At 41.3% G+C, this 27,604-nt stretch overlaps 1 protein-coding gene across 1 annotated transcript in view; it reads right to left on the reverse strand.

Annotated features, from left to right (window-relative positions):
* Positions 1-1,689: 1,689 nt before the first annotated feature.
* The window catches only part of LOC308336089 (RNA-binding Raly-like protein), a gene marked incomplete at its 5' end in the record, with an annotated part of 110,271 nt that continues 84,356 nt past the window's right edge, over positions 1,690-27,604 (reverse strand). The window contains 2 exons of the mRNA XM_080793334.1: positions 1,690-2,932; positions 5,314-5,357. Of these exons, the coding sequence (XP_080649460.1) occupies positions 5,325-5,357 (33 nt within the window). The 3' untranslated portion in view covers positions 1,690-2,932; positions 5,314-5,324. The remainder of the gene's footprint in view (positions 2,933-5,313; positions 5,358-27,604) is intronic.

Here is a 27,604-nt window from a genome sequence, read left to right on the forward strand (position 1 = left end):
ATATGCAGTAACAGTTTAACCACTTCCCTATACATTTTTGCAGCAATACATTTTGACCCGGAATGTAGGAGCCGTAATGTGTTTGCATTCGAATGTGCTATTATGATTGACGTAAGGTGTGTCCCTTTAATGGGCACTGCACAGGTAGTGGGCGTGTCTCCGGGGCTGGGGCGCTGCCACTCTAGTTTTCATGGCGTTTACCTGTCACTATGGGTGAGGGAAGTTGGACAGAGGGAGGAGGTGAGCGTGGGGAAGTGTCGTAGTGGGGGTAACTTCATGGTGATAGGCCCCGGTGCAAATATTCTATTTAGCCCAATCGGATACTTTTGCCATTTGATTTGTCCTAATGTTGGTGCTGCTAAATAACACTTAAACTCACTGCCAGACCGGGGCGGGGAGGAGGGGCCGCTTCGGCGCTGAGCAGATCCACATGGGCACGCATGCAACTCAAGGACGTGCGCGGGTTTTCTGCAGAGAAAATTCATGGATCACCTTGGCTTGGGGCCCCATGCACGTCAATATTTCAGTCACTGTTTAAATGCCTTTAAGCTAAGAGAGTGGTGTGGTGCACTTATTTTGCTGAAGGTTTACTCCCCCACCGCCTGACCAAAAAGGTCAAATCAATGCAGACAGGCAAAGGGAGACTTGGGGGAGGTGGGGGCGTCAATTCCATCACAGCAGCAGCAACAGTCCCATGTTGGGAGGCTGCATCAAGACAAAAGGGGCACTGCTTCCTGGCATGGGACCAATGGGCCAGTGGGCTGCCACCAGGGAAGCATTTCTGCCTCTGAAACTTGGCAGGAGCTTGGAATAATAATGATGGAACAACCTCAGAGGGCAGCCATGCGATAACTGCATAAGCTGGGTTACAGTTATGCTCACAGCTCTACTGGCTTATTAATGGGTTCGGAATTCAAAACTTGCCAAAAACAGATGTTCCATATTATTATGTTCGTGTATATATGGAGGTGGTTGATCGTGAGAATGCTGTTCGTTTTATTTTTGTTGTTTTTTTTCTCTCACGACAAAAACGTCAAAACACATAAGGGTGGAATAGTCTCATAAATGTTGCGTACATTGATTTCACATTTTAAAAACCAGTAACAATATTGTCATCAACATCCTGTCCATCAAAATAATTTCTTTAAATCAGGAAAAAGTATATATTTTTCTTATTTTGTAATACTCTCTAGCAGGGAAATGAGTAGGGCAATTAAACACTCAATAAATAAACACTTTAATGGCGGCCATGTGTTTTTTTTCCTATAGACATTTCCGAAAATATTTATGTTAATTATTTAAAGTCTTAAACCAAGCCAGGCTCCTGGTGAATCATGATCATTTGATTCTGTTTAAAAACAAACAGCAAAAAGGGGTATTTCTTTTTTTTCTAATATATTTTTTATCCCACGATTTTGTAACCCATTTTTCACCCCTGTGTCAATCATCTAATGTGATCCTGGGCTCTACACACCCTCCGCCAACCTGGGGAGAGCAACGGACTTAACTCATGCTTCCTTCATGCCTGAGTGTCCAAGTTGCTCCTTTACACCTAACAGGGTGGAGTTTCCCTGGTTGGACGTCGTAGCGCGTGGAAGGAACACGTTATTCCAACCAGTTCCTTTCCCCTCCATCAGGCGCCCCGGCTGGCCAGGGGGAGGCAGTTTAGAGACCAGGATTACTGCATGTTTTTGTGAGGGTACCTACCCTAGGGGTATTTATTGAATATACTGTATATCCATCCATCTTCAAATGCTTATCTGGAATCGGGTCGCAGGGTAACAGTTCCAACAGAGATTTCCAATTTCCAGTCTTCCCTTTCCAGTGCAACCAAAGTGTTCCCAGGCCCACTCCCAGGTCTTAGGTCTGCCAATCACGGGGTCTCTTCCCCGTGGGACGTGCAGCGAGGACCTCCCTACAGGCATCCGTACTAGATGCCCCGACCACCTAAGCTGGCTCCTTTCCAAATCAAGGAGCAGCGGTTCTCACATGAATGATTGTACTTCTCACCCTATCTAAAGGAGAGTAGAAACGGATATTACTCGGTATATTGAGAGATTTGCCTTCTGGCTCAGCTCTCTTTTCGCATATAGTATATAATATAAATATTCAAATATTATTTGACACAGAATCAAATGTTTTATGGTCATGATTCACTGGGAGCCTGGATGGCTTAATTGGTTCCGCGCTTAACATAATTCATATAAATATTTTAGAAAATCTTGATGGGGGAAAAAAATCAATGGGCTTTCGATCTGTGGAACCATATAAAAAGGGCAGCCACTGCTATGCCCTTGACTCTTTCAGAAACAGTACACAATTCTGCCATACGATCGGAAACAAAAAACGTCAACAGAGGTCAAACTCATCAGGCCATTGGCCAATGCATTAAATTGATATCTTTTCGTTTAAGAATGCACATCGCAGTCCGTTTTTGTGGCACGCACAGACCACCATCTAAATGTTATTTATCTCAAGGATACAACGTGGGGTTTGGAGGGGTAGGCGAAGGGTTCTTGGTCACACCAGTGGTTCCCAAACCTTTTAGCTCGAGACCCAAAAAGAGTAATTTGATGTGTCCTCCCGGCCGGGACCCAAACTAGTGAAAATAGACAATCTACATATTTTGCTACTTCTTAAAAGTGTTTTTATTTCTCTTCCCTAATTTATGGCATTTCTTTGCTGTTCTTATTCATCTATAAAATTATTTGAATTTATGAAGAACTTTGTTTTTTGTTGGAAGAATAATAACCAAAAACGAAATGTAGGTAACAAACCAAAGAAGGGATCCGTGACCCAAACATGGGTCTCGTCCCAGTGTTTGGGGGAAACGGTGGTTCACGCCACAGAAGAGGGTCTTTCAATCCCCTCTTGAAGGCGGCGATGACTTCTTCTCACACTGCAGACAGACTGGGTTGGCTGTTCCTTCACCCTGAAGTGAGAGAGAATGATAGAAAACACACTGTGAGAGTTTTATTCCTTCCTTCTAAAACATATAATATGGCTGCTGCTATATGTACAGTACCAGTAGATCTGATGAGGATTGAGACAGAGCTTTAAAAAAGCATGTAATTGGATTTTTTATTAATTTATGTTTTGTCTCATTGTCTATATAATAATGTCTATGGCTTACATGAAGATTTGTTTTGTGTTTTATACCTGCATGTCTTAAATTGTTTTAGATAATGTATGTAATCTCGTCAGCATTGAAAATGAGGGAGAACCTCAATTGCTCTTTCGAGAATAAATAAAGGTTTCAATCAATCAATGTCCGGCTTGAATGGCCACAGAAATATCTTGGGAGAACGTAAACCATTAAGACCTGACGCTGATTCCATACATCGTCTCTGTCGGGTGGGAACCTCGTATGTCCAAAACTGTTAATTTCACAGGATTCAAATTTTAAAAAAAAAGCAAAGGTAGCATACTTTTGATGCTTTTGTGTGACGATGTAGATCAGTAAGGTAAGGCATTAACCCATTCTGACCTGAGATCAGATTCATACGAGGTTTCCACTGGACACACACTGGTCTGATGAACCCATTCTGACCTGAGATCAGATTCTAAAAATGTCAGTCGTTCTTCGAATTTTTCAAAAATAGCAGACCTACAAGCTCGTATCGCGCCACTCGGTGGCGCGATATGAGCTTGTAGATCTGCTATTTTTCAATAGCTAAAGCATAACATGATGCCAACACCAAAATGGGTGCCCGGTCAGAATGGGTTAAGTTACAAAACAAACAAACGAAAAAAAAGATACGAGATTTATGCCCGACAGCAACAAAATAACTTTCAAAAAACGTACGTTGCTAATAATACTGTATATAGAGCTATAACATCTAAAATGCTTTCCCATTTTTTTTTCAGGTCAAGATAATGTTTGCTTTGGAGCTGGCTGTCTATAATCTCTCTGGATATAGAACTTTGTATAAGATAAGCTTAAGCTATTTTCCCTGCTCAGTAGCGCCTGCAAGCAGAACATTCACATTCACATTCTGTCTGACAGTTCCCTCCCCCACCCCCCACACTTTTATTTATGTATGTGCTCTGGAGAGGTTCTGCATCTTAGAAATATGGGCCACAGCTAGAAATGTTAAGTATAGCAGATATATGGAAATGAACCAGACTGTTCTGTATGTGGCTGAGCAGAGGGAAAATAATCACACTCGTGTGAAGTGAGGTGGCGGCCACTGTGGTTGACACATGGCGTCACTGCTTAAAGCAAACTTAAATTAAAAGTCCATAGACTTGAATGCCATATATATATGACGTCGCAGGTGTTTTTAGCGGCTTTCATTTCTGAAAGCCAGAAAAGCGCCCCTCAAACACCACATGCCCGGAAACCAAGGCAGTGAAGGACGTTGTGTGGTGTTAGAAGTGAACATTCGTGTCATCAGGTCTTAATGGGTTAAGGACTACGACAAAAAAAAAGTCAGACTTTTATGAACAAAATATTTTACATTTAAATGAAAAAGCCCTGCAGTTTAAACTTTTACCTAGATATTATTATCTTATATCTCCTCGTAAATAACTAATATTTACAGGTGCAAGGAAGAAGCAGATTTAACACAAGTTCTCTATTGATGATGTGACTGCATCATTACCCGTACACTGAAGGAGACGAGGGAACACTTTACCTTGGGCTGTGCCATTTGCAGCCACTTTTTTTTTGCCAGATTCAATTAGATGAATGTTGTTTATAGGGCCGTTCTGGGCCATTGGAAACGTCATTATTGCTCCATTATTGCTCAAAGTCTGCATTAGCTGCCCTTCACTAGATCCAGCCTTCCAAGTGTCACAGAGCCTGATGACTTAGGAGACCATTAACCCATTCTGACCGGGCACCCGTTTTGGTGTTGGCATCATGTTATGCTTTAGCTATTGAAAAATAGCAGATCTACAAGCTCATAGCGCACCACCGAGTGGCGCGATACGAGCTTGTAGGTCTGCTATTTTTGAAAAATTCGAAGAACGACTGACATTTTTAGAATCTGATCTCAGGTCAGAATGGGTTCATCAGACCAGTGTGTGTGTCCAGTGGAAACCTCGTATGAATCTGATCTCAGGTCAGAATGGGTTAATGGATATTCTGGAAGCTTGAGATCCAATCCATTGGCTGCACCTTTAAAGGGATACTTTCTTCCGTTTTTTTATTCTGGATTCACCGTAAAAGTAATGTTTTACAAACTAAAACACTGTTGAACACCACAGTGCAAGTCAGAAAGCTGTGCAGTGTTTATTAAGAGTTCACTGGTGCAGATCCTTGTGAAAAAAAAAAAAAGGAAAAAAAAGAAAAATATTCAATGTTTTTACCATGTTTTTCCTCAGTTGTCAATATCTGATACGTGGTTCTCTATCTGAAAATGAAAGGAGAGAAATAGCACTGACATTTAGGATACATATAAAAAAAGCACATGCACACACTCAAATCTTTAATCATCAGCCATGGCTTTTTTGCCATCAGTCTAAGGGCCGATTCATACTCCTATTTTACCGCTGTTTCGGCGCTGTAGTGCCGAAATGATTTCGGCTCGTCAGAAATTTTCAGTAGCACCGAAGAGACGACTATAGGACGGTACCCGCTCCCCCGAACCTCAAATGAAGTCACATTGTAGGCTCTACAGAGCCGAACCGACTTTTATTAGGCTCTAAAATAGAGTATGAAACGGCCCTAATAGTCAACATTGAGTGTTTAAGCATTTATTTCATATTTACATGTCTTCTGTGGTCTCTAACATTACACCTAGCTACATGTTTAAGCATTTATTTCATATTTACGTGTCTTTTGTGGTCTCTAACATTACACCTAGCTACATGTTTAAGCATTTATTTTATATTTACATTTCGATTTCAGCTCTGGCACTTATTTCAGACATGCTCTAGTATGTGAAGAGTCTGCCTGTGCTATTAACTCATTTTGGGGAAAAACTAAATAAAGAAATTCTCCTCAAATCTGGTCATCATGACTTTTCACAGAAAAACTAAACAATAGATTTCATATATATACTATCATATACTCCACAGAGACAAATATTGCACGTTTTACTACAACACGTGATATAATCTGGCCTCAGCTGTCTGACTCAGACGACACGACGCTGCATAAAGCATATTGATAACCATGACATGATTGTCTACTACTGTATCAGAGGGCCTGACTGTAGGTACAGTATGATATGAGATGCAAGCGTGTTCCTGCTCATTGTGTTCTTATCATGGTTTCCATAATCTATACCAGGACGTCATAGATCTACTGTCATACTGCATATTGTTCAGTGGTGGAAAGTAACTAAGTACTTTTACTTAAGTACTGTACTTAAGTACAATTTTGATGTATTTGTACTTTACTTGAGTATTTCCAATGTCCAGTACTTGTACTTCTACTCCACTACATCTCAGAGCCATTTGAAAACTGGAAAAAAATCGCCCATCTACAAGCTCACAATGCGTCGCATCACATTTGTGGGGATATAAATCACATGCCTGTATGGGAGCCCCAAAAACACAAAATAAATTGAAAAAGTCTTTTATAGAGCTAGTATAGAGTAGAGATGGAGTCTACAATCTGAGCTTCTATAGATCTAGTACAGAGTCAATCTTTTGTTTGGAAACCTAACTGTAAAATACAAATCTGAGATCCTTAGATTAGCCAAAATGGCAGTGAAGATCATGGGTATGTCTGCACCTCCGATCACCCCCCAGGTCATCTTTGAGCAGGCCACCATTGGACAGGTTAAGAACATTGTGTCCGACCCCTCCCATGTACTATACCCTGAGTATCGGCTAATGCCATCAGGTAGGAGGTACGAGGTCCATGCGTGTAAATATAATAGAAGCATTCCTTTGTCCCTCTGTCTGTCAATCACACTCCTTAACAGAGTCCTTGCAGAGGGCAGACAGGGTAGGGGTGGAAGGTTATGAGGTGATGTTCTTCCTCTTCTGCACTAGGTATGTTGGTGTGTGGTTGTTTAATGTTGTACGGGTCACTGTGTGCCTTTGTTGTCTTGTATTGTATCTGTATGCTGCAGGGCGGGTCCTTGGGAGACAAAATAAAGAAACCTTGAACATGAACCTTGTACAAACGTCAGATCTCTCCCCACAGGCTGTAAGACTGCTTAACAAGTCTAAACAGTTCACATTAGTCTGGTATTCACGGCCCTGTTTGTATGCTGAATCTGTGTTCTTTTAAACTTCAGCACATATAAAGATAGTCGATATTTAGATTAGGCACCGGGGGGGGCAATTATACTACACGTTTTACTACAACAACTGGTTTCCATAATCTACCAGGACGTCATAGATCTGTCATACTGCATGTTGTTCAGTGGTGGAAAGTATACTAAGTACTTTTACTTAAGTACTGTACTTAAGTACAATTTTGAGGCATTTGTACTTTGCTTGAGTATTTCCAATTTCCAGTACTTGTACTTCCACTCCACTACATCTCATAAAACATGTAGAATGTACAGAGTCCTCATAGGTCTCAACCCGTTGTCATTTAATTTTACATCTAAAAAGCATTACTTTATGCTTTATGCTCAGGTCTCAACCCGTTGTCATTTAATTTTACATCTAAAAAGCATTACTTTATGCTTTATGCTCAGGTCTCAACCCGTTGTCATTTCATTTTACATCTAAAAAGCATTACTTTATGCTTTATGCTCAGGTCTCAACCCGTTGTCATTTAATTTTACATCTAAAAAGCATTACTTTATGCTTTATGCTCAGGTCTCAACCCGTTGTCATTTCATTTTACATCTAAAAAGCATTACTTTATGCTTTATGCTCAGGTCTCAACCCGTTGTCATTTAATTTTACATCTAAAAAGCATTACTTTATGCTTTATGCTCAGGTCTCAACCCGTTGTCATTTAATTTTACATCTAAAAAGCATTACTTTATGCTTTATGCTTTATACGGTTTTAGTCGACTACCGTACATATCATAAGATTTTAGTCTACTAAATCTACAGTCGATGTAGTCGACTCAAATGTGTTTTGGTGGGCCTTGATGCTGTCATAATGGCTGATTTTACACTTGCTGAAAATAGCAGATCTGCAAGCTCACAACGCGTTGCGAGCTTGCAGATCTGCTATTTTCAGCCTACAATCAAGTGTAAAATGACTTGTGTCTTTAACTTACACTGGATCTCTTTTCCACTAGTCCCTTCCAAACATTTTAGTCTAGTTTGTATTTGTTGATGAAATCGTCGTTTATAGTTTTCCTCAGTGAAAAAGAACACTAAACATATTTTTGTTACACCATCACTAAACACGGGTATATTTTACCCAATATAAAATATTCCATAAAAATATATTTCTCATCAAGATATATTGAAGTACAGCATATGGCAACTTGACTTACTCTTGTTTAATATTGGTGACAAATCTGACTGAGTGTCAAAGCAGGGAATCATAGCTTCAAATCGACATATTGGTTGTTCAGTTTGACCCACCAGTTTTGGAGATATGGCTTATAGAGTAATGTCTTGCAGAGAAACAGCGAGTTGAGAAAACAGGCCTAAAGGTCCACTTCTGTGGTCACTAACATTACACCTACCTACATGTTTAAGCATTTATTTCATATTTACATGTCTTCTGTGGTCTCTAACATTACACCTAGCTACATGTTTAAGCATTTATTTCATATTTACATGTCTTCTGTGGTCTCTAACATTACACCTAGCTACATGTTTAAGCATTTATTTCATATTTACATATCTTCTGTGGTCTCTAACATTACATGTAGGTAGCCTACATGTTTAAGCATTTATTTCATATTTACATGTCTTCTGTGGTCTAACATTACACCTAGCTACATGTTTAAGCATTTATTTCATATGTACATGTCTTCTGTGGACTCTAACATTACACCTAGCTACATGTTTAAGCATTTATTTCATATTCTTTCGATTTCAGGTCTGGCACTTATTTCAGACATGCTCTAGTATGTGAAGAGTCTGCCTGTGCTATTAACTCATTTTGGGGAAAAAAAAAATTCTCCTCAAATCTGGTCATCATGACTTTTCACAGAAAAACAAAACAATAGATTTCATATATATATTATCATATACTCCACAGAGACAAATATTGCACGTTTTACTACAACAACACGTGATATAATCTGGCCTCAGCTGTCTGACTCAGACAACACGACGCTGCATAAAGCATATTGATAACCATGACATGATGATTGTCTACTACTGTATCAGAGGGCCTGACTGTAGGTACAGTATGATATGAGATGCAAGCGTGTTCCTGCTCATTCTGTTCTTATCATGGTTTCCATAATCTATACCAGGACGTCATAGATCTACTGTCATACTGCATATTGTTCAGTGGTGGAAAGTAACTATTTCCAGTACTTCTACTTCTACTCCACTACATCTCAGAGCCAAAGTTTTTACTTTTACTTCACTACAATTATTTGAAAACTTTAGTGATTTTGAAAATCGCCGATCTACAAGCTCACAATGCGTCGCATCACATTTGTGGGGATCGAAAACACATGCCTGTATGGGAGCCCCAAAAACACAAAATAAATTGGAAAAGTATTCTATAGAGCTAGTATAGAGTAGAGATGGAGTCTACAATCTGAGCTTCTATAGATCTAGTATAGAGTCAATTCTATTCAGTTTGTTTGGAAACCTAACTGTAAAATACAAATCTGAGATCCTTAGATTAGCCAAAATGGCAGCGAAGATCATGGGTATGTCTGCACCTCCGATCACCCCCCAGGTCATCTTTGAGCAGGCCACCATTGGACAGGTTAAGAACATTGTGTCCGACCCCTCCCATGTAAAATTGTTACTTTTACTTTTACTTGATTAGAAAACATTAACCACATTTTTCATAAAACATGTAGAATGTTCAGAGTCCTCAGGTCTCAACCCATTGTCATTTCATTTTACATCTAAAAAGCATTACTTTATGCTTTATGCTCAGGTCTCAACCCATTGTCATTTCATTTTACATCTAAAAAGCATTACTTTATGCTTTGGCTATTCAAACATATCATGGCCTAAAGTCACGTGCTATGAGCTTGTATGTAGATATGCTATTGTTTTCTTTCTTTGAATATATTAAAGGTAAAATGTTATACTCCAATCTCTGCTCCTGGGGGGGGGGGGGGGGGGTTTGTCCCCCGGCTGTCCCTTCAGGGCGGGGCTTAGAATAGTATAAAAAAGGGGCTGTCCAAGTACTTTGTTGTATCACTTCAAACCACCACCCGACACCAGACGAGAGAGGATCTCCTGAACACTGAATCCATCCCCACCACCAGAGAGAGAGGATCTCCTGAACACTGAATCCATCCCCACCACCAGAGAGAGAGGCCTCTCCTGAACACTGAATCCATCCCCACCACCACCAGAGAGAGAGGATCTCCTGAACATAGAGGAGCTGATCATGTTCCTGCTTCTCACTCTCCTCGCTGGGTTGGCCCTGGATGGCGGACAGTGTCAGTCACTGTGTCCCCGGGACCGATGGTTACACGACGGAAGGTGCGACCCGTGTTGGCATGTGATCGACGCAGAGGTGGTGGAGGGAGTCTGCAGCTGTCCCTCAGACAGAACGCTGATCGGTGGACAGTGCATGTGTCCCGTAGGCAGACTGCTGATCGATGGACATTGCATGTGTTCCGCAGGCACAGTGCTCATGGCCAATGGTCGCAATGGAGAGTGCAAGAAGTGTTCAGATGCGGTCGGCTACGCTTTGGACTACGATGGATTCTGCACACAGTGTCCCAGCTACATGGAGGTTGTGAAAGGACATTGCATCCCGTGTCCCAGCCACATGGAGGTTGTGAATGGACATTGCATCCCGTGTCCCAGCCACAAGGAGGTTGTGAATGGACATTGCATCTGGTGTTTCAGCCCCAATGAGGTCGTGGATGGACATTGCATCCCGTGTCTCAGCCCCAAGGAGGTCGTGGATGGACAGTGCATCCCGTGTCGCACAACGGTTGTGGGAGAGACGTGCGTCCCGACCGCCCCGTGTGCGGGAGTGTTCTTCAGTGGGAAGTGCTGCGATCTCTCTTATGAATGTAGGTATTATTACTTGCGCAAGCAGAGTGCGCAAGTAATCATTTCGCTTGGTCTCTTCGAAGTGAAGCCAAGTTTTCTTCAACCGTAAGTCTGTGCCTGGTTTGCTGGGACTAGTTACAAGTTACAAGTTACAACATTACGTCATATACACACCATGTACTCTGGTCCCGGTTCTCAACGATGACGTAATGTTGTAACTGGTCCCAGCAAACCAGGCACAGATTTACGGTTGAAAAAAACTTGGCTTCACTTTTTGGAACCAAGTAACCACAGTATACTGCTAATCAAATTACAACTACATACTCTGTATGTAGTTGTAATGTGATTTGTAATTTGTAAATATGTGCCTGGTCTGCTGGGACCAGACTACACAGATGACCATATCTCTTACGTCATCACTGAGAGCTAGTCATACATATACACACCGTGTACTCTGGTCCCAGCTCTCAACGATGACGTAATGTGGTATCTGGTGGGACCAGATTACACAGATGACCATTTCTCTTACGTCATCACTGAGAGCTAGTCATACATATACACACCATGTACTCTGGTCCCAGCTCTCAACGATGACGTAATGTGGTAACTGGTCCCAGCAAACCAGGCACAGACTTACCGTTGAAAAAGACTTGGCTGTCACTTTTTGGAACCAAGTAACCACAGTATACTGCTAATCAAATTACAACTACATACTCTGTATGAGAGCCCACGGTAATACACACCATGTACTCTGGTCCCAGCTCTCAACGATGACGTAATGTGGTATCTGGTTAACAAATCCAACTACAGATTTCGGAAGTATTTTAGATCATGTATATTTCAACAAATTTGAAAGTATTATTACAGAAATTGAAGTTAGAGACACATATTACTCTGATCATGATTTAGTATTAATATCACTATAGTACAAAATGAAATACATTTAAAACAATTGACAATTTACAATAAGTAATAAAATAATTATACTGTATAATATATTTTAATTCAGTTTATATACCTTTTTTTCATCACATATCAATGATTAATTTTTCTGTAAAAAAGTAGTTAGGTAGCAAATAGTTACACGTAATGATTATACATTTCAAACGTTCCTTCACAGAGATACTGAGATGTGATAGTTTCCAGCAGTCGAAAGTACTTGCGCGCTCTGCTTGCGCACTAGTAGGCCATTTATGGCCTACTAGTGTGCAACAAGCAAGTATGCACTCGGCAGAGTGCAGTTCTAGTTGTTTTTAGGTCTATATGATGTGAGTTTGTTTGATTTCACAGCTAGTCTTTATCATTATGACCAGTGGTCTAAAGTAACTAAGTGCATGTACTCGAGTACTGTAGCCTACTTAAGTACAATTTTGAGGTACTTGTATTCAGTGGTGGAAAAAGTACTCAATTGTTTTACTTAAGTAAAAATACCAATACTGCAATTTTAGAAGTACTTCTTTAAAAGTAAAACCCTCTATAGTCAAACACACAGACTTCATCATTTTTCTGGCCATAGGGTGCACATTTCTAATTGTGATTAGCATACTGATATCTATTACAAATACTCTTAACATTGAGTGACTGCAGTTTCTACCAGCGGTGAAATATCCCATAAATGGGTTAAAATATAATAATGGTGACACTGAAGCCCTATAACTAAACCTTGAAACATTCTCCCTCCTCGCCTCTCTCTCTCTCTCTCTCTCTGTCTGTCTCTCTCTCTTTTCTCAGTTCTCTGTAATATAAATCCTGATGAGCCTGACCTGCAGTACGGGTATGATGACATGACCGAATCGGAACAAAGCGTTTGCGATACCATGAGGCATGTCCATACCATGATGAATCGACCATGCCCGTGAGTGCCGTGATTTAGTACTTTTTCTGTTTTGCATTACTCTAAGACCCCTTTTCCACCGGTGGAAAAGAACTGAACCGGTTCCCATTGGGAACCAACCAATGGAAAAGAACTGAACCGGTTCCCATTGGGAACCAACCGATGGAAAAGAACTGAACCGGTTCTCATTGGGAACCAACCGGTGGAAAAGGGGCCTAATAGACCCCCAGGTGTGGTTATAATATTCAAATATGTGTATTTTTGGTTTCTTCCTGAAAGCTGAAAGCCTTTGAGTCAAAAGGCCCAATCGAAATGACACCATTTTAGTGACATCATAACCCTAACCGCTCCCACATTATCATACAACAGCAGCTGTGAACTTAAGTTGTATGAAATACTTGCCATTAATATAGTGGTTGCAACTGTATTAATTGATTGCCCGAGTCCCGTGGTGGGAGTTCTGCTCTGGTTTTGGTGAAATATTAAGTTGTTCCGGTCATTTTGTGGAGGGCACTGGGGGCACGCAGTAAAAGTAAATTAATCCACAAAACGAACGTAATTTGTATTGTTGACCTATTTCTAAAATATTAGCGCGACTTTCGTTCAACTTGGACCCCTCCATCACTTGGAACTATTTTTTGGGCGTAGTGATATGGACACAAAAAACATAGTTCTGTGTAATAGAGGGGTAAAAAAAATAAAAAAAATAATGAAAGTTGCACTAATATTTAAAAAAAAGGTCAGCAATACAAATAATGTTAGTTTTGTGGATTAATTTACCTTTACTGCGTGGCCCCCAGTGCCCCCCACAAAATGACCGGAACTACTTGATATTTCACCAAAACCTGATCAGAACTCCCACCACGGGACTCGGGCAATCAATGAATACAGTTGCAACCATTATATTAATGGCACGTATTTCATACAACTTAAAGATGGAGTGCCACCTTTTTTTTCCACCCTAAAACATGATCATCAGGTATTATTACAATATAAGGGGGAAGAACTTTTCCCAAAAAGTGTACAGTATTTGTTAAAATCATGCTTTTAAGTGGACACGCCCACCAGTTCATTAAGTATGCCTGGTTTACCTGGTGGGTGGTGATGGGTGGTGATCCACCTGAACTGAAGCCGCACCCACAGCTTTAGTTGTATGATAAAGGGGGAGGGGTTAGGGGAGGGGCTGATAGTGTGGTGTCACTATATTACAGTTTACTTCATTGGCCCGTTTGACTGTCAAGGGTTTAGCCTCCAGGAAGAAACCCTAAATACAAAGTTAATACACCATTGCACATAAAAACAACTCCAGGGTGTCTAATGAAGTACTGTCACCTCATAGACACATGAAAAACTGGAAAAATACAAAAATGGTGGCACTTCATCTTTAAATTAAAGAAATCTGAACTATCCCTTTAATCAACCAGTGGGTTTGGCCACATAAATAAATCATATTACCTGATGATCATGTTTTAGGGGGGAAAACCATGGCACTCCATATTTAAGTACAATTGTGAGGTATTTGTAGTTTACTTGAGTATTTCCAATTTCCAATACTTTTACTTCTACTCCACTAACATCTCAGAGCCAAATATTGTACTTTTACTTCATTATGTTTACTTGAGTTACTTTGTAGATTTATTTTATTATTATCACAAAACATACGGGAGGACTAACCATTTCAGCCGATCAACAAGCTCGCAATGCAACTCATTGTGAGCTTGTAGATCTGCTATTTTCAAATGATTGTTATACATTTGAAAACTTGAAATTGTGACTTTCTGCACAATGAGTGAAACCTTTCCACCAGTGACCTCATCGATGGGGACTTTCAAGCTAATAGAAAAGTTGTTCTCGCGATAATAAAAATCTAAATATATACATTTTGTAATCTCTGCCTAACGATGATGTCACTGGTGGACGGGTTTCTGAACTGCCCACATTTTAGTGCATAATGAAATGTAGAACTGTTTTGCCTTATATAGGAAGTTAATGGTGGCCATAAGGATTTGGCTGCTGTGGCGACCCCAAAAGCTATCTGTGCAAAATTTGGCGCTTTTTAGACAAATTGACGTGAAATATCCCTACAGGCTCCTCCACTAGAGTGTTGAAATGATGTGTTTTGTATTTATAAATAAACAGCTAAACTGAAGCCGCGCATCGACGGCTCCAGACATTTGTGCATGGGGGAGCTATGGGGGGGGCTGGGTTTTTTTAGACCTAGAATGCCTGTGCCATTTAATTATACTTCGTAAATGTTCAAATGTATCACAGGCAAAGATGCGCGGCATCAATGTGATAAATGCTCTGTTTGTACTCACCCATTAAATAATTCCAAAGACGTGGAGTGAAAAATGGTCCTATAGTTTTATATCCATGTGAAATTAAGTTCTGGCACAAAACGTGTATTTAGTCAATTATCTCCACTTTTTCAAGAGATGCACACGGACATCTTTCTCTCCGGGCGAGGGGACGTATTTGTCAAATCAGTTCGTCGATTATTCCGGCCCCCCTCGCCCGGAGAGAATGTTCTATGAGCAGGGCCTGGCTGTAAACAAGTTCTTGAGCTTAGTCCAGTTACCCTGGGTAAACATAGTAGGCTACCTTTCCTTTCCTTTCCTTTTCCCTCCGAAAATTCAGTCAACACAGCCAGGTTAATGTGAAGTTGTGAACTATGAACTAAGGCAGAAGCTCTGTTGATTGGAGATTTCCAATGCGTACGTGACGGAGAACGAATGAAAGGCTACGGTATAACCTTAAGGTCGCCCCCATAGCAAATAAAGGTTATGGATTATTTCAGCATTCCAAAAATAAAAAGTATGATTTTATAGTAATGATTTATATAAAAGTAAGTCAATTCTGTCTTTCATATATTTTATTTATTCCATGAATATTTTTCATCACAGGCAGCCCGGTCACTGAAGCCGCGGCAGAGAGGGAGTCGATTCAACAACACCTCCTGTCCTCCTGAAGCCAGAGAGGGAGTCGACTCAACAACGCCTCCAACCCTCCTGTCCTCCTGAAGCCAGAGAGGGAGTCGACTCAACGCCTCCAACCCTCCTGAAGCCAGAGAGGGAGTCGACTCAACAACGCCTCCAACCCTCCCGATAAGTCTTGATGAATTGAATACATACTGTAGGACCACAACAGTGTTATCCTTTTCTTTTTTAGCATGGTTGTACAGTAACTGCACCGCTGTAGTGTTTTGCAAGCTGTTATTAAAGTATTCAACCAATCAAAGCATCCGTCTACCACGTCATAGAATTGATTTCAAGACATCACTGTTGCAGTTTATGTTGAATGGTTTTAGGTTGTTGGTTTATTGAATGCTTATATAATGAATTGCATTTTTATAGCGCTTTTCCAAGTGCTCAAAGCTACGATCTTGTATATCTGCTATTTTTCAATAGCTAAAGTATAACATAATGCTTAAAACACCCGAATGGTTTCCCACCCAGAACATTTTAAGCCTTGTTTAAAGCCAACTCGGACGGTACAAATCATGACAATAAACACAATTCTTTGTTCTTTGTAATTAGAAAGAAGAAAAACAACAAAAAAAAGTGTTGTACCCAGCCATTTTCTTCTTCTTTGTAATTGTTTGTTCAGCCCAAACATTTTTGATTATTGTCGTGATGTTGTCACCATCCGAGTTGTCCTTGTCCGAGGCTTACAGGTCTTTAAAGGAGAATTCCATTCTTTCTGCTTTCTTATCTTTCTTTGTAGTTACATTACATTACGTCCCCACCAAAGAGGTCCAGGTGTTATTTGTAGTTGTTGCGTCCCCACCAAAGAGGTCCAGGTGTTTTTTGTAGTTGTTACGGTAATTGAATGGGGCTATGGTGTGTCGTGCTAATTTGCTTATTTCCATCGAAATAAGTAGTAAACTGTGCCGCTTGGGATATTATTTACATTATGAAGAGAGGATAAATACAAAATAATTATTATTTTGAGCGATGGAAATAAGCAAATTAGCACAACACCCCATAGCCACATTCAATTAAATGCAATTCATTTAGGGCTTATGGTAGGGGAAATAGCCAATAAGGAGCTTTTGCACAAAATAACACCTGGACCTCTTTGGTGGGGACGTAACGACTACAAATAAAGGTAAGAAAGCCTTCTAGCATGGAATTCTCCTTTAAATACAAACTTTCTGAAACGTCTACTGCAAAAATGAATTGGAAATTATCTTCCGGGCCGCTCATCGGGGACTGCGACACTCTATAGGGCACACAATTTACAATTTAGGCATTTAGCAGACTCTAAATAATCGATAGTAACGATAATCCAGAGCGATTTACAGTAAGCAAGAACAACACATGTTGGTATGAAATGCATAGAAATTGTCATCAATAATCCTAAGCAAGCTAAGAACCTAATATCTGTCTAACAGTAGAATATACTGTATGTACAGTGAAGCTATGAGTATAGTATACATTATAGAGTGATATGTGCTAGTCTACATCAGGGGTGGGCAACTGGCGGCCCGGGGGCCATATTCGGCCCCCACCTTCACATAATGCGGCCCGCATGTTAATATCAGAATACTGATGTAGTATTGATTTCAGCTGTTTACAATGTAGTTATGTTAACAGTTCATAAAGTTAACATGACTATAACTAAATGCATTTGAAATTAAATAAAAAGGTTACTTCTCAGGATTCCAATTCAAAAATAGCAAAACATTATTCAGGTTTTCAAGTCAAATATAGCAAAAAATAGCCGATCTACAAGCTCTAAAGCGCGTCACATTGCCACGCGGTTTGAGCTTGTAGATCGGCTAATTTTGCTACGACAGTAATATGCACTGTATAGCCCCTCTGGAGTGAGTGTGGAAATATAGTGGCCCATCTCCATCGTCAAAGTTGCCCAGCCCTGGTCTGCATACCGTAAACTGATGAATCTAACAAAATGCTAAATGAAAAATTGAAATGACATAAGTTTAGCCTTTGCATACGCCTTTAAGGTCGTCGAGGGAATAAAGTGCAGCGGCATAGCAGGAGGCGTGGTTTTTCTGATATTCATTTTTCCCCCCATAGAAATTTACAAACATAATAAAGGACCACTTCACCACTTTTCAACCTATCTTCATATAATAGGTCCTCACTAATAACCATGAAAAAATGGCGCAATTTTCTACTCGGTCTGTGTCTCATAGGAGGGCTGTGGGCAGTTCAGAAACCGTCCTCCAGTGACATCATCGATGGGGAATACAAGCTAATAGAAACTGCAGGCTTTCTAGTCCTGAAAACAATCTGCCTAATGATGATGTCACTGGAAGACTGCCCACAGCCCTCCTATGAGACACAGACTGATCGTGCCATTTTATCATGATTATTAGTGAGGACCTATTATATGAAGATAGGTTGAAAAGTGGTGAAGTGGTCCTTTAATGGCAGACTTTTCAGTGGTGCCAGAAAAGCCACAACCACTGCTCTGCTGTTGCACTTGCACTGTAACCTCGACGACCTTAAAGGCGCAAAGGCTACACTTATGTCATTTAGATTCATAATGTAGCATTTTGTTAGTGAGAATGTGTTGCAGATGTATGAGTTAGCAGTTTATGTATAGATGTAGCACATACTGTATCTGCTATTTTTTTGGCGTGAAAATGTGGCGCAAACCTTTGAATATATATTCTTTCAGAGCACACGTTTTAAATTCAAATCTTTGAATATATATTCTTTCAGAGCACACGTTTTAAATTCAAATCTTTGGGAGGGGGGTCCCTGGTACAACATATGTTCAGATGGGGGGTCCCTGGTACAACACATGTTCAGATGGGGTCCCTGGTACAACACATGTTCAGATGGGGTCCCTGGTACAACACATGTTCAGATGGGGTCCCTGGTACAACACATGTTCAGATGGGGGGGTCCCTGGTACAACACATGTTCAGATGGGGGGTCCCTGGTACAACATATATTCAGATGGGGGGTCCCTGGTACAACACATGTTCAGATGGGGGGTCCCTGGTACAACACATGTTCAGATGGGGGGTCCCTGGTACAACACATGTTCAGATGGGGGGGGTCCCTGGTACAACACATGTTCAGATGGGGGGTCCCTGGTACAACACATGTTCAGATGGGGTGGGGTCCCTGGTACAACACATGTTCAGATGGGGGGTCCCTGGTACAACACATGTTCAGATGGGGGGTCCCTGGTACAACACATGTTCAGATGGGGGGTCCCTGGTACAACACATGTTCAGATGGGGGGTCCCTGGTACAACACATGTTCAGATGGGGGGTCCCTGGTACAACACATGTTCAGATGGGGGGTCCCTGGTACAACACATGTTCAGATGGGGGGTCCCTGGTACAACACATGTTCAGATGGGGGGTCCCTGGTACAACACATGTTCAGATGGGGTGTCCCTGGTACAACACATGTTCAGATGGGGGGTCCCTGGTACAACACATGTTCAGATGGGGGGTCCCTGGTACAACACATGTTCAGATGGGGGGTCCCTGGTACAACACATGTTCAGATGGGGGGTCCCTGGTACAACATATATTCAGATGGGGGGTCCCTGGTACAACACATGTTCAGATGGGGGGGGTCCCTGGTACAACACATGTTCAGATGGGGGGTCCCTGGTACAACACATGTTCAGATGGGGGGGTCCCTGGTACAACACATGTTCAGATGGGGGGTCCCTGGTACAACACATGTTCAGATGGGGGGGTCCCTGGTACAACACATGTTCAGATGGGGGTCCCTGGTACAACACATGTTCAGATGGGGGGTCCCTGGTACAACACATGTTCAGATGGGGGGTCCCTGGTACAACACATGTTCAGATGGGGGTCCCTGGTACAACACATGTTCAGATGGGGGGTCCCTGGTACAACACATGTTCAGATGGGGGGTCCCTGGTACAACACATGTTCAGATGGGGGGGGTCCCTGGTACAACACATGTTCAGATGGGGGGTCCCTGGTACAACACATGTTCAGATGGGGGGTCCCTGGTACAACACATGTTCAGATGGGGGGTCCCTGGTACAACACATGTTCAGATGGGGGGTCCCTGGTACAACACATGTTCAGATGGGGGGTCCCTGGTACAACACATGTTCAGATGGGGGGTCCCTGGTACAACACATGTTCAGATGGGGGGTCCCTGGTACAACACATGTTCAGATGGGGGGTCCCTGGTACAACACATGTTCAGATGGGGGGTCCCTGGTACAACACATGTTCAGATGGGGGGTCCCTGGTACAACACATGTTCAGATGGGGGGTCCCTGGTACAACACATGTTCAGATGGGGGGTCCCTGGTACAACACATGTTCAGATGGGGGGTCCCTGGTACAACACATGTTCAGATGGGGGGTCCCTGGTACAACACAGTTACATCTTCATATCTTAATTTGTACTCATGCCAGTTTGCATGCGGCTCTACCAGCTCTCTCTTCTTCTTCTTAATGCCAGCAGCACTCTGCTTTAAACTCTGCTTTAAACTCTGCTTTAAACTCTGCTTTAACTCATTTTGGGGAAAAACTAAATAAAGAAATTCTCCTCAAATCTGGTCATGATGACTTTTCACAGAAAAACAAAACCATAGATTTCATATATATATTATCATATACTCCACAGAGACAAATATTGCACGTTTTACTACAACAACACGTGATATAATCTGGCCTCAGCTGTCTGACTCAGACGACACGACGCTGCATAAAGCATATTGATAACCATGACATGATGATTGTCTACTACTGTATCAGAGGGCCTGACTGTATGTACAGTATGATATGAGATGCAAGCGTGTTCCTGCTCATTCTGTTCTTATCATGGTTTCCATAATCTATACCAGGACGTCATAGATCTACTGTCATACTGCATATTGTTCAGTGGTGGAAAGTAACTATTTCCAGTACTTCTACCCCACTACATCTCAGAGCCAAAGTTTTTACTTTTATCACTACAATTATTTGAAAACTTTAGTGATTTTGAAAATCGCCGATCTACAAGCTCACAATGCGTCGCATCACATTTGTGGGGATAGAAAACACATGCCTGTATGGGAGCCCCAAAAACACAAAATAAATTGGAAAAAGTCTTCTATAGAGCTAGTATAGAGTAGAGATGGAGTCTACAATCTGAGCTTCTATAGATCTAGTATAGAGTCAATTCTAAGGCATGGTATCACCAGTTGGTTTGGAAACCTAACTGTAAAATACAAATCTGAGATCCTTAGATTAGCCAAAATGGCAGCGAAGATCATGGGTATGTCTGCACCTCCGATCACCCCCCAGGTCATCTTTGAGCAGGCCACCATTGGACAGGTTAAGAACATTGTGTCCGACCCCTCCCATGTACTATACCCTGAGTATCGGCTAATGCCATCAGGTAGGAGGTACGAGGTCCATGCGTGTTTAGGTACAAGCATTCCTTTGTCCCTCTGTCAATCACACTCCTTAACAGAGTCCTTGCAGAGGGCAGACAGGGTAGGGGTGGAAGGTTATGAGGTGATGTTCTTCCTCTTCTGCACTAGGTATGTTGGTGTGTGCTTGTTTAATGTTGTACGGGTCACTGTGTGCCTTTGTTGTCTTGTATTGTATCTGTATGCTGCAGGGCGGGTCCTTGGGAGACCAAATAAAGAAACCTTGAACATGAACCTTGTACAAACGTCAGATCTCTCCCCACAGGCTGTAAGACTGCTTAACAAGTCTAAACAGTTCACATTGTATGCTGAATCTGTGTTCTTTTAAACTTCAGCACATATAAAGATAGTCGATATTTAGATTAGGCACCGGGGGGGCAATTATACTACACGTTTTACTACAACAACTGGTTTCCATAATCTACCAGGACGTCATAGATCTGTCATACTGCATATTGTTCAGTGGTGGAAAGTATACTAAGTACTTTTACTTAAGTACTGTACTTAAGTACAATTTTGAGGCATTTGTACTTTGCTTGAGTATTTCCAATTTCCAGTACTTGTACTTCCACTCCACTACATCTCATAAAACATGTAGAATGTAGAATGTTAAGAGTCCTCATAGGGCTCAACCCGTTGTCATTTAATTTTACATCTAAAAAGCATTACTTTATGCTTTATGCTCAGGTCTCAACCCGTTGTCATTTCATTTTACATCTAAAAAGCATTACTTTATGCTTCATGCTTTATACTTACTTTACACTTTATGCTTTATACGGTTTTAGTCGACTACCGTACATATCATAAGATTTTAGTCTACTAAATCTACAGTCGATGTAGTCGACTCAAATGTGTTTTGGTGGGCCTTGATGCTGTCATAATGGCTGATTTTACACTTGCTGAAAATAGCAGATCTGCAAGCTCACAACGCGTTGCGAGCTTGCAGATCTGCTATTTTCAGCCTACAATCAAGTGTAAAATGACTTGTGTCTTTAACTTACACTGGATCTCTTTTCCACTTGTCCCTTCCAAACATTTTAGTCTTAGTTTGTATTTGTTGATGAAATCGTCGTTTATAGTTTTCCTCAGTGAAAAAGAACACTAAACATATTTTTTGTTACACCATCACTAAACACGGGTATATTTTACCCAATATAAAATATTCCATAAAAATATATTTCTCATCAAGATATATTGAAGTACAGCACATGGCAACTTGACTTACTCTTGTTTAATATTGGTGACAAATCTGACTGAGTGTCAAAGCAGGGAATCATAGCTTCAAATCGACATATTGGTTGTTCAGTTTGACCCACCAGTTTTGGAGATATGGCTTATAGAGTAATGTCTTGCAGAGAAACAGCGAGTTGAGAAAACAGGCCTAAAGGTCCACTTCTGTGGTCACTAACATTACACCAAGCTACATGTTTAAGCATTTATTTCATATTTACATGTCTTCTGTGGTGTCTAACATTACACCAAGCTACATGTTTAAGCATTTATTTCATATTTACATGTCTTCTGTGGTCTCTAACATTACACCTAGGTACATGTTTAAGCATTTATTTCATATTTACATGTCTTCTGTGGTCTCTAACATTACACCTAGCTACATGGTTAAGCATTTATTTCATATTTACATGTCTTCTGTGGTCTCTAACATTACACCTAGCTACATGTTTAAGCATTTATTTCATATTTACATTTCGATTTCAGCTCTGGCACTTATTTCAGACATGCTCTAGTATGTGAAGAGTCTGCCTGTGCTATTAACTCATTTTGGGGAAAAACTAAATAAAGAAATTCTCCTCAAATCTGGTCATCATGACTTTTCACAGAAAAACAAAACAATAGATTTCATATATATATTATCATATACTCCACAGAGACAAATATTGCACGTTTTACTACAACAACACGTGATATAATCTGGCCTCAGCTGTCTGACTCAGACGACACGACGCTGCATAAAGCATATTGATAACCATGACATGATTGTCTACTACTGTATCAGAGGGACTGACTGTATGTACAGTATATGAGATGCAAGCGTGTTCCTGCTCATTCTGTTCTTATCATGGTTTCCATAATCTATACCAGGACGTCATAGATCTACTGTCATACTGCATATTGTTCAGTGGTGGAAAGTAACTATTTCCAGTACTTCTACTCCACTACATCTCAGAGCCAAAATTTGTACTTTTACTTCACTACAATTATTTGAAAACTTTAGTGATTTTGAAAATCGCTGATCTACAAGCTCACAATGCGTCGCATCACATCTGTGGGGATAGAAAACACATGCCTGTATGGGAGCCCCAAAAACACAAAATAAATTGGAAAAAGTCTTCTATAGAGCTAGTATAGAGTAGAGATGGAGTCTACAATCTGATCTTCTATAGATCTAGTATAGAGTCAATTCTAAGGCATGACTGTAAATAACTGTAAAATACAAATCTGAGATCCTTAGATTAGCCAAAATGGCAGCGAAGATCATGGGTATGTCTGTCCCCCGGCTGTCCCTTCAGGGCGGGGCTTAGAATAGTATAAAAAAGGGGCTGTCCAAGTACTTTGTTGTATCACTTCAAACCACCACCCGACACCAGACGAGAGAGGATCAGAGAGAGAGGAACTCCTGAACACTGAATCCATCCCCACCACCAGAGAGAGAGGATCTCCTGAACACTGAATCCATCCCCACCACCAGAGAGAGAGGATCTCCTGAACACTGAATCCATCCCCACCACCAGAGAGAGAGGATCTCCTGAACACTGAATCCATCCCCACCACCAGAGAGAGAGGATCTCCTGAACACTGAATCCATCCCCACCACCAGTGAGAGAGGATCTCCTGAACACTGAATCCATCCCCACCACCAGAGAGAGAGGATCTCCTGAACACTGAATCCATCCCCAACACCAGAGAGAGAGGATCTCCTGAACACTGAATCCATCCACACCACCAGAGAGAGAGGATCTCCTGAACACTGAATCCATCCCCACCACCAGAGAGAGGATCTCCTGAACACAGATCATGTTCCTGCTTCTCACTCTCCTCGCTGGGTTCGCCCTGGACTGCGGACAGTGTCAGCAGTGTCCCTCGCACCTAATGTTAATCGCCAGTGAGTGCCGCCCGTGTGACGATGTGATCGGCGCAGAGTTGGTCAGTGGAGTCCATGGACTGATCCTGGGACAGTGCATGTGTCCTGCAGACAGACTACTGATCCTGGGACAGTGCGTCTGTCCCGCAGGCACACTGCTCATGGACAATGGAGAGTGCCATCTGTGTTCAAATGTGATCGGCCTGCACGGTTTGGACGACAATGGATTCTGCATACCGTGTCTCAGCCCCAAGGAGGTCGTGAATGGACTGTGCATCCCGACCGTCCCGTGCGTGGGAGTGTTCGTCGGTGGGAAGTGCTGCGATCTCTCTTATGAAAGTAGGTATTCTTTTTTTTAGGTCTATGATGTGAGTTTGTTTGATTTCACAGCTAGTCTTTATCATTATGACCAGTGGTCTAAAGTAACTAAGTGCATGTACTCGAGTACTGTAGCCTACTTAAGTACAATTTTGAGGTACTTGTATTCAGTGGTGGAAAAAGTACTCAATTGTTTTACTTAAGTAAAAGTACCAATACTGCAATTTTAGAAGTACTTCGTTAAAAGTAAAACCCTCTATAGTCAAACACACAGACTTCATCATTTTTCTGGCCATAGGGTGCACATTTCTAATTGGGATTAGCATACTGATATCTATTACAAATACTCTTAACATTGAGTGACTGCAGTTTCTACCAGCGGTGAAATATCCCATAAATGGGTTAAAATATAATAATGGTGACACTGAAGCCCTATAACTAAACCTTGAAACATTCTCCCTCCTCGCCTCTCTCTCTCTCTCTGTCTCTCTCTCTCTCTTTTCTCAGTTCTCTGTAATATAAATCCTGATGAGCATGACCTGCAGTACGAGTTGGATGACATGACCGCATCGGAACAACGCATTTGCAATACCATGAGGAATGTCCATACCAGGATGTCATGCCCGTGAGTGCCGTGATTTAGTACTTTTTCTGTTTTGCATTACTCTAAGACCCCTTTTCTACCGGTGGAAAAGAACTGAACCGGTTCCCATTGGGAACCAACCAATGGAAAAGAACAGAACCGGTTCCCATTGGGAACCAACCGATGGAAAATAACTGAACCGGTTCCCATTGGGAACCAACCGGTGGAAAAGGGGCCTAATAGACCCCCAGGTGTGGTTATAATATTCAAATATGTGTATTTTTGGTTTCTTCCTGAAAGCTGAAAGCCTTTGAGTCAAAAGGCCCAATCGAAATGACACCATTTTAGTGACATCATAACCCTAACCCCTCCCACATTATCATACAACAGCAGCTGTGAACTTAAGTTGTATGAAATACTTGCCATTAATACAATGGTTGCAACTGTATTAATTGATTGCCCGAGACCCGTGGTGGGAGTTCTGCTCTGGTTTTGGTGAAATATTAAGTTGTTCCGGTCATTTTGTGGAGGGCACTGGGGGCACGCAGTAAAAGTAAATTAATCCACAAAACGAACGTAATTTGTATTGTTGACCTATTTCTAAAATATTAGCGCGACTTTCGTTCAACTTGGACCCCTCCATCACTTGGAACTATTTTTTGGGCGTAGTGATATGGACACAAAAAACATAGTTCTGTGTGATAGAGGGGTAAAAAAAATAAAAAGATAATGAAAGTTGCACTAATATTTTAAAAAAAGGTCAGCAATACAAATAATGTTAGTTTTGTGGATTAATTTACCTTTACTGCGTGGCCCCCAGTGCCCCCCACAAAATGACCGGAACTACTTGATATTTCACCAAAACCTGATCAGAACTCCCACCACGGGACTCGGGCAATCAATTAATACAGTTGCAACCATTATATTAATGGCAAGTATTTCATACAACTTAAAGATGGAGTGCCACCTTTTTTTTCCACCCTAAAACATGATCATCAGGTATTATTACAATATAAGGGGGAAGAACTTTTCCCAAAAAGTGTAAAGTATTTGTTAAAATCATGCTTTTAAGTGGACACGCCCACCAGTTAAGTATGCCTGGTTTGCCTGGTGGGTGGTGATGGGTGGTGATCCACCTGAACTGAAGCCGCACCCACAGCTGTAGTTGTATGATAAAGGGGGAGGGGTTAGGGGAGGGGCTGATAGTGTGGTGTCACTATATTACGGTTTACTTCATTGGCCCGTTTGACTGTCAAGGGTTTAGCCTCCAGGAAGAAACCCTAAATACAAAGTTAATACACCATTGCACATAAAAACAACTCCAGGGTGTCTAATGAAGTACTGTCACCTCATAGACACATGAAAAACTGGAAAAATAGTGGCACTCCATCTTTAAATTAAAAAAATCTGAACTATCCCTTTAATCAACCAGTGGGTTTGGCCACATAAATAAATCATATTACCTGATGATCATGTTTTAGGGGGGAAAACCATGGCACTCCATATTTAAGTACAATTGTGAGGTATTTGTAGTTTACTTGAGTATTTCCAATTTCCAATACTTTTACTTCTACTCCACTACTTCTTTATGTTTACTTGAGTTACTTTGTAGATTTATTTTATTATTATCACAAAACATACGGGAGGACTAACCATTTCAGCCGATCAACAAGCTCGCAATGCAACTCATTGTGAGCTTGTAGATCTGCTATTTTCAAATGATTGTTATACATTTGAAAACTTGAAATGATGACTTTCTGCACAATGAGTGAAACCTGTCCACCAGTGACATCATCGATGGGGACTTTCAAGCTAATAGAAAAGTTGTTCTCACGATAATAAAAATCTAAATATATACATTTTGTAATCTCTGCCTAACGATGATGTCACTGGTGGACGGGTTTCTGAACTGCCCACATTTTAGTGCATAATGAAATGTAGAACTGTTTTGCCTTATATAGGAAGTTAATGGTGGCCATATGGATTTGGCCGCTGTGGCGACCCCAAAGGTCACCTCTAGCTACCTGTGCAAAATGTGGCGCTTCTTAGACGAATTGACGTGAAATATCCCTACAGGCTCCTCCACTAGAGTGTTGAAATGATGTGTTTTGTATTTATAAATCAACAGCTAAACTGAAGCCGCGCAGCGACGGCTCCAGACATTTGTGCATGGGGGAGCTGTGGGGGGGGCTGGTTTTTTTTTAGATCTAGAATGCCTGTGCCATTTAATTATACTTCGTAAATGTTCATGTATCACAGGCAAAGATGCACGGCATAAATGTGATAAATGCTCTGTTTGTACTCACCCATTAAATAATTCCAAAGACGTGGAGTGAAAAATGGTCCTATAGT

The sequence above is a fragment of the Protomyctophum bolini genome, assembly GCF_963924005.1.
Source record: "Protomyctophum bolini genome assembly, chromosome: 21".
NCBI classification, from domain to species: Eukaryota; Metazoa; Chordata; class Actinopteri; order Myctophiformes; family Myctophidae; genus Protomyctophum; species Protomyctophum bolini.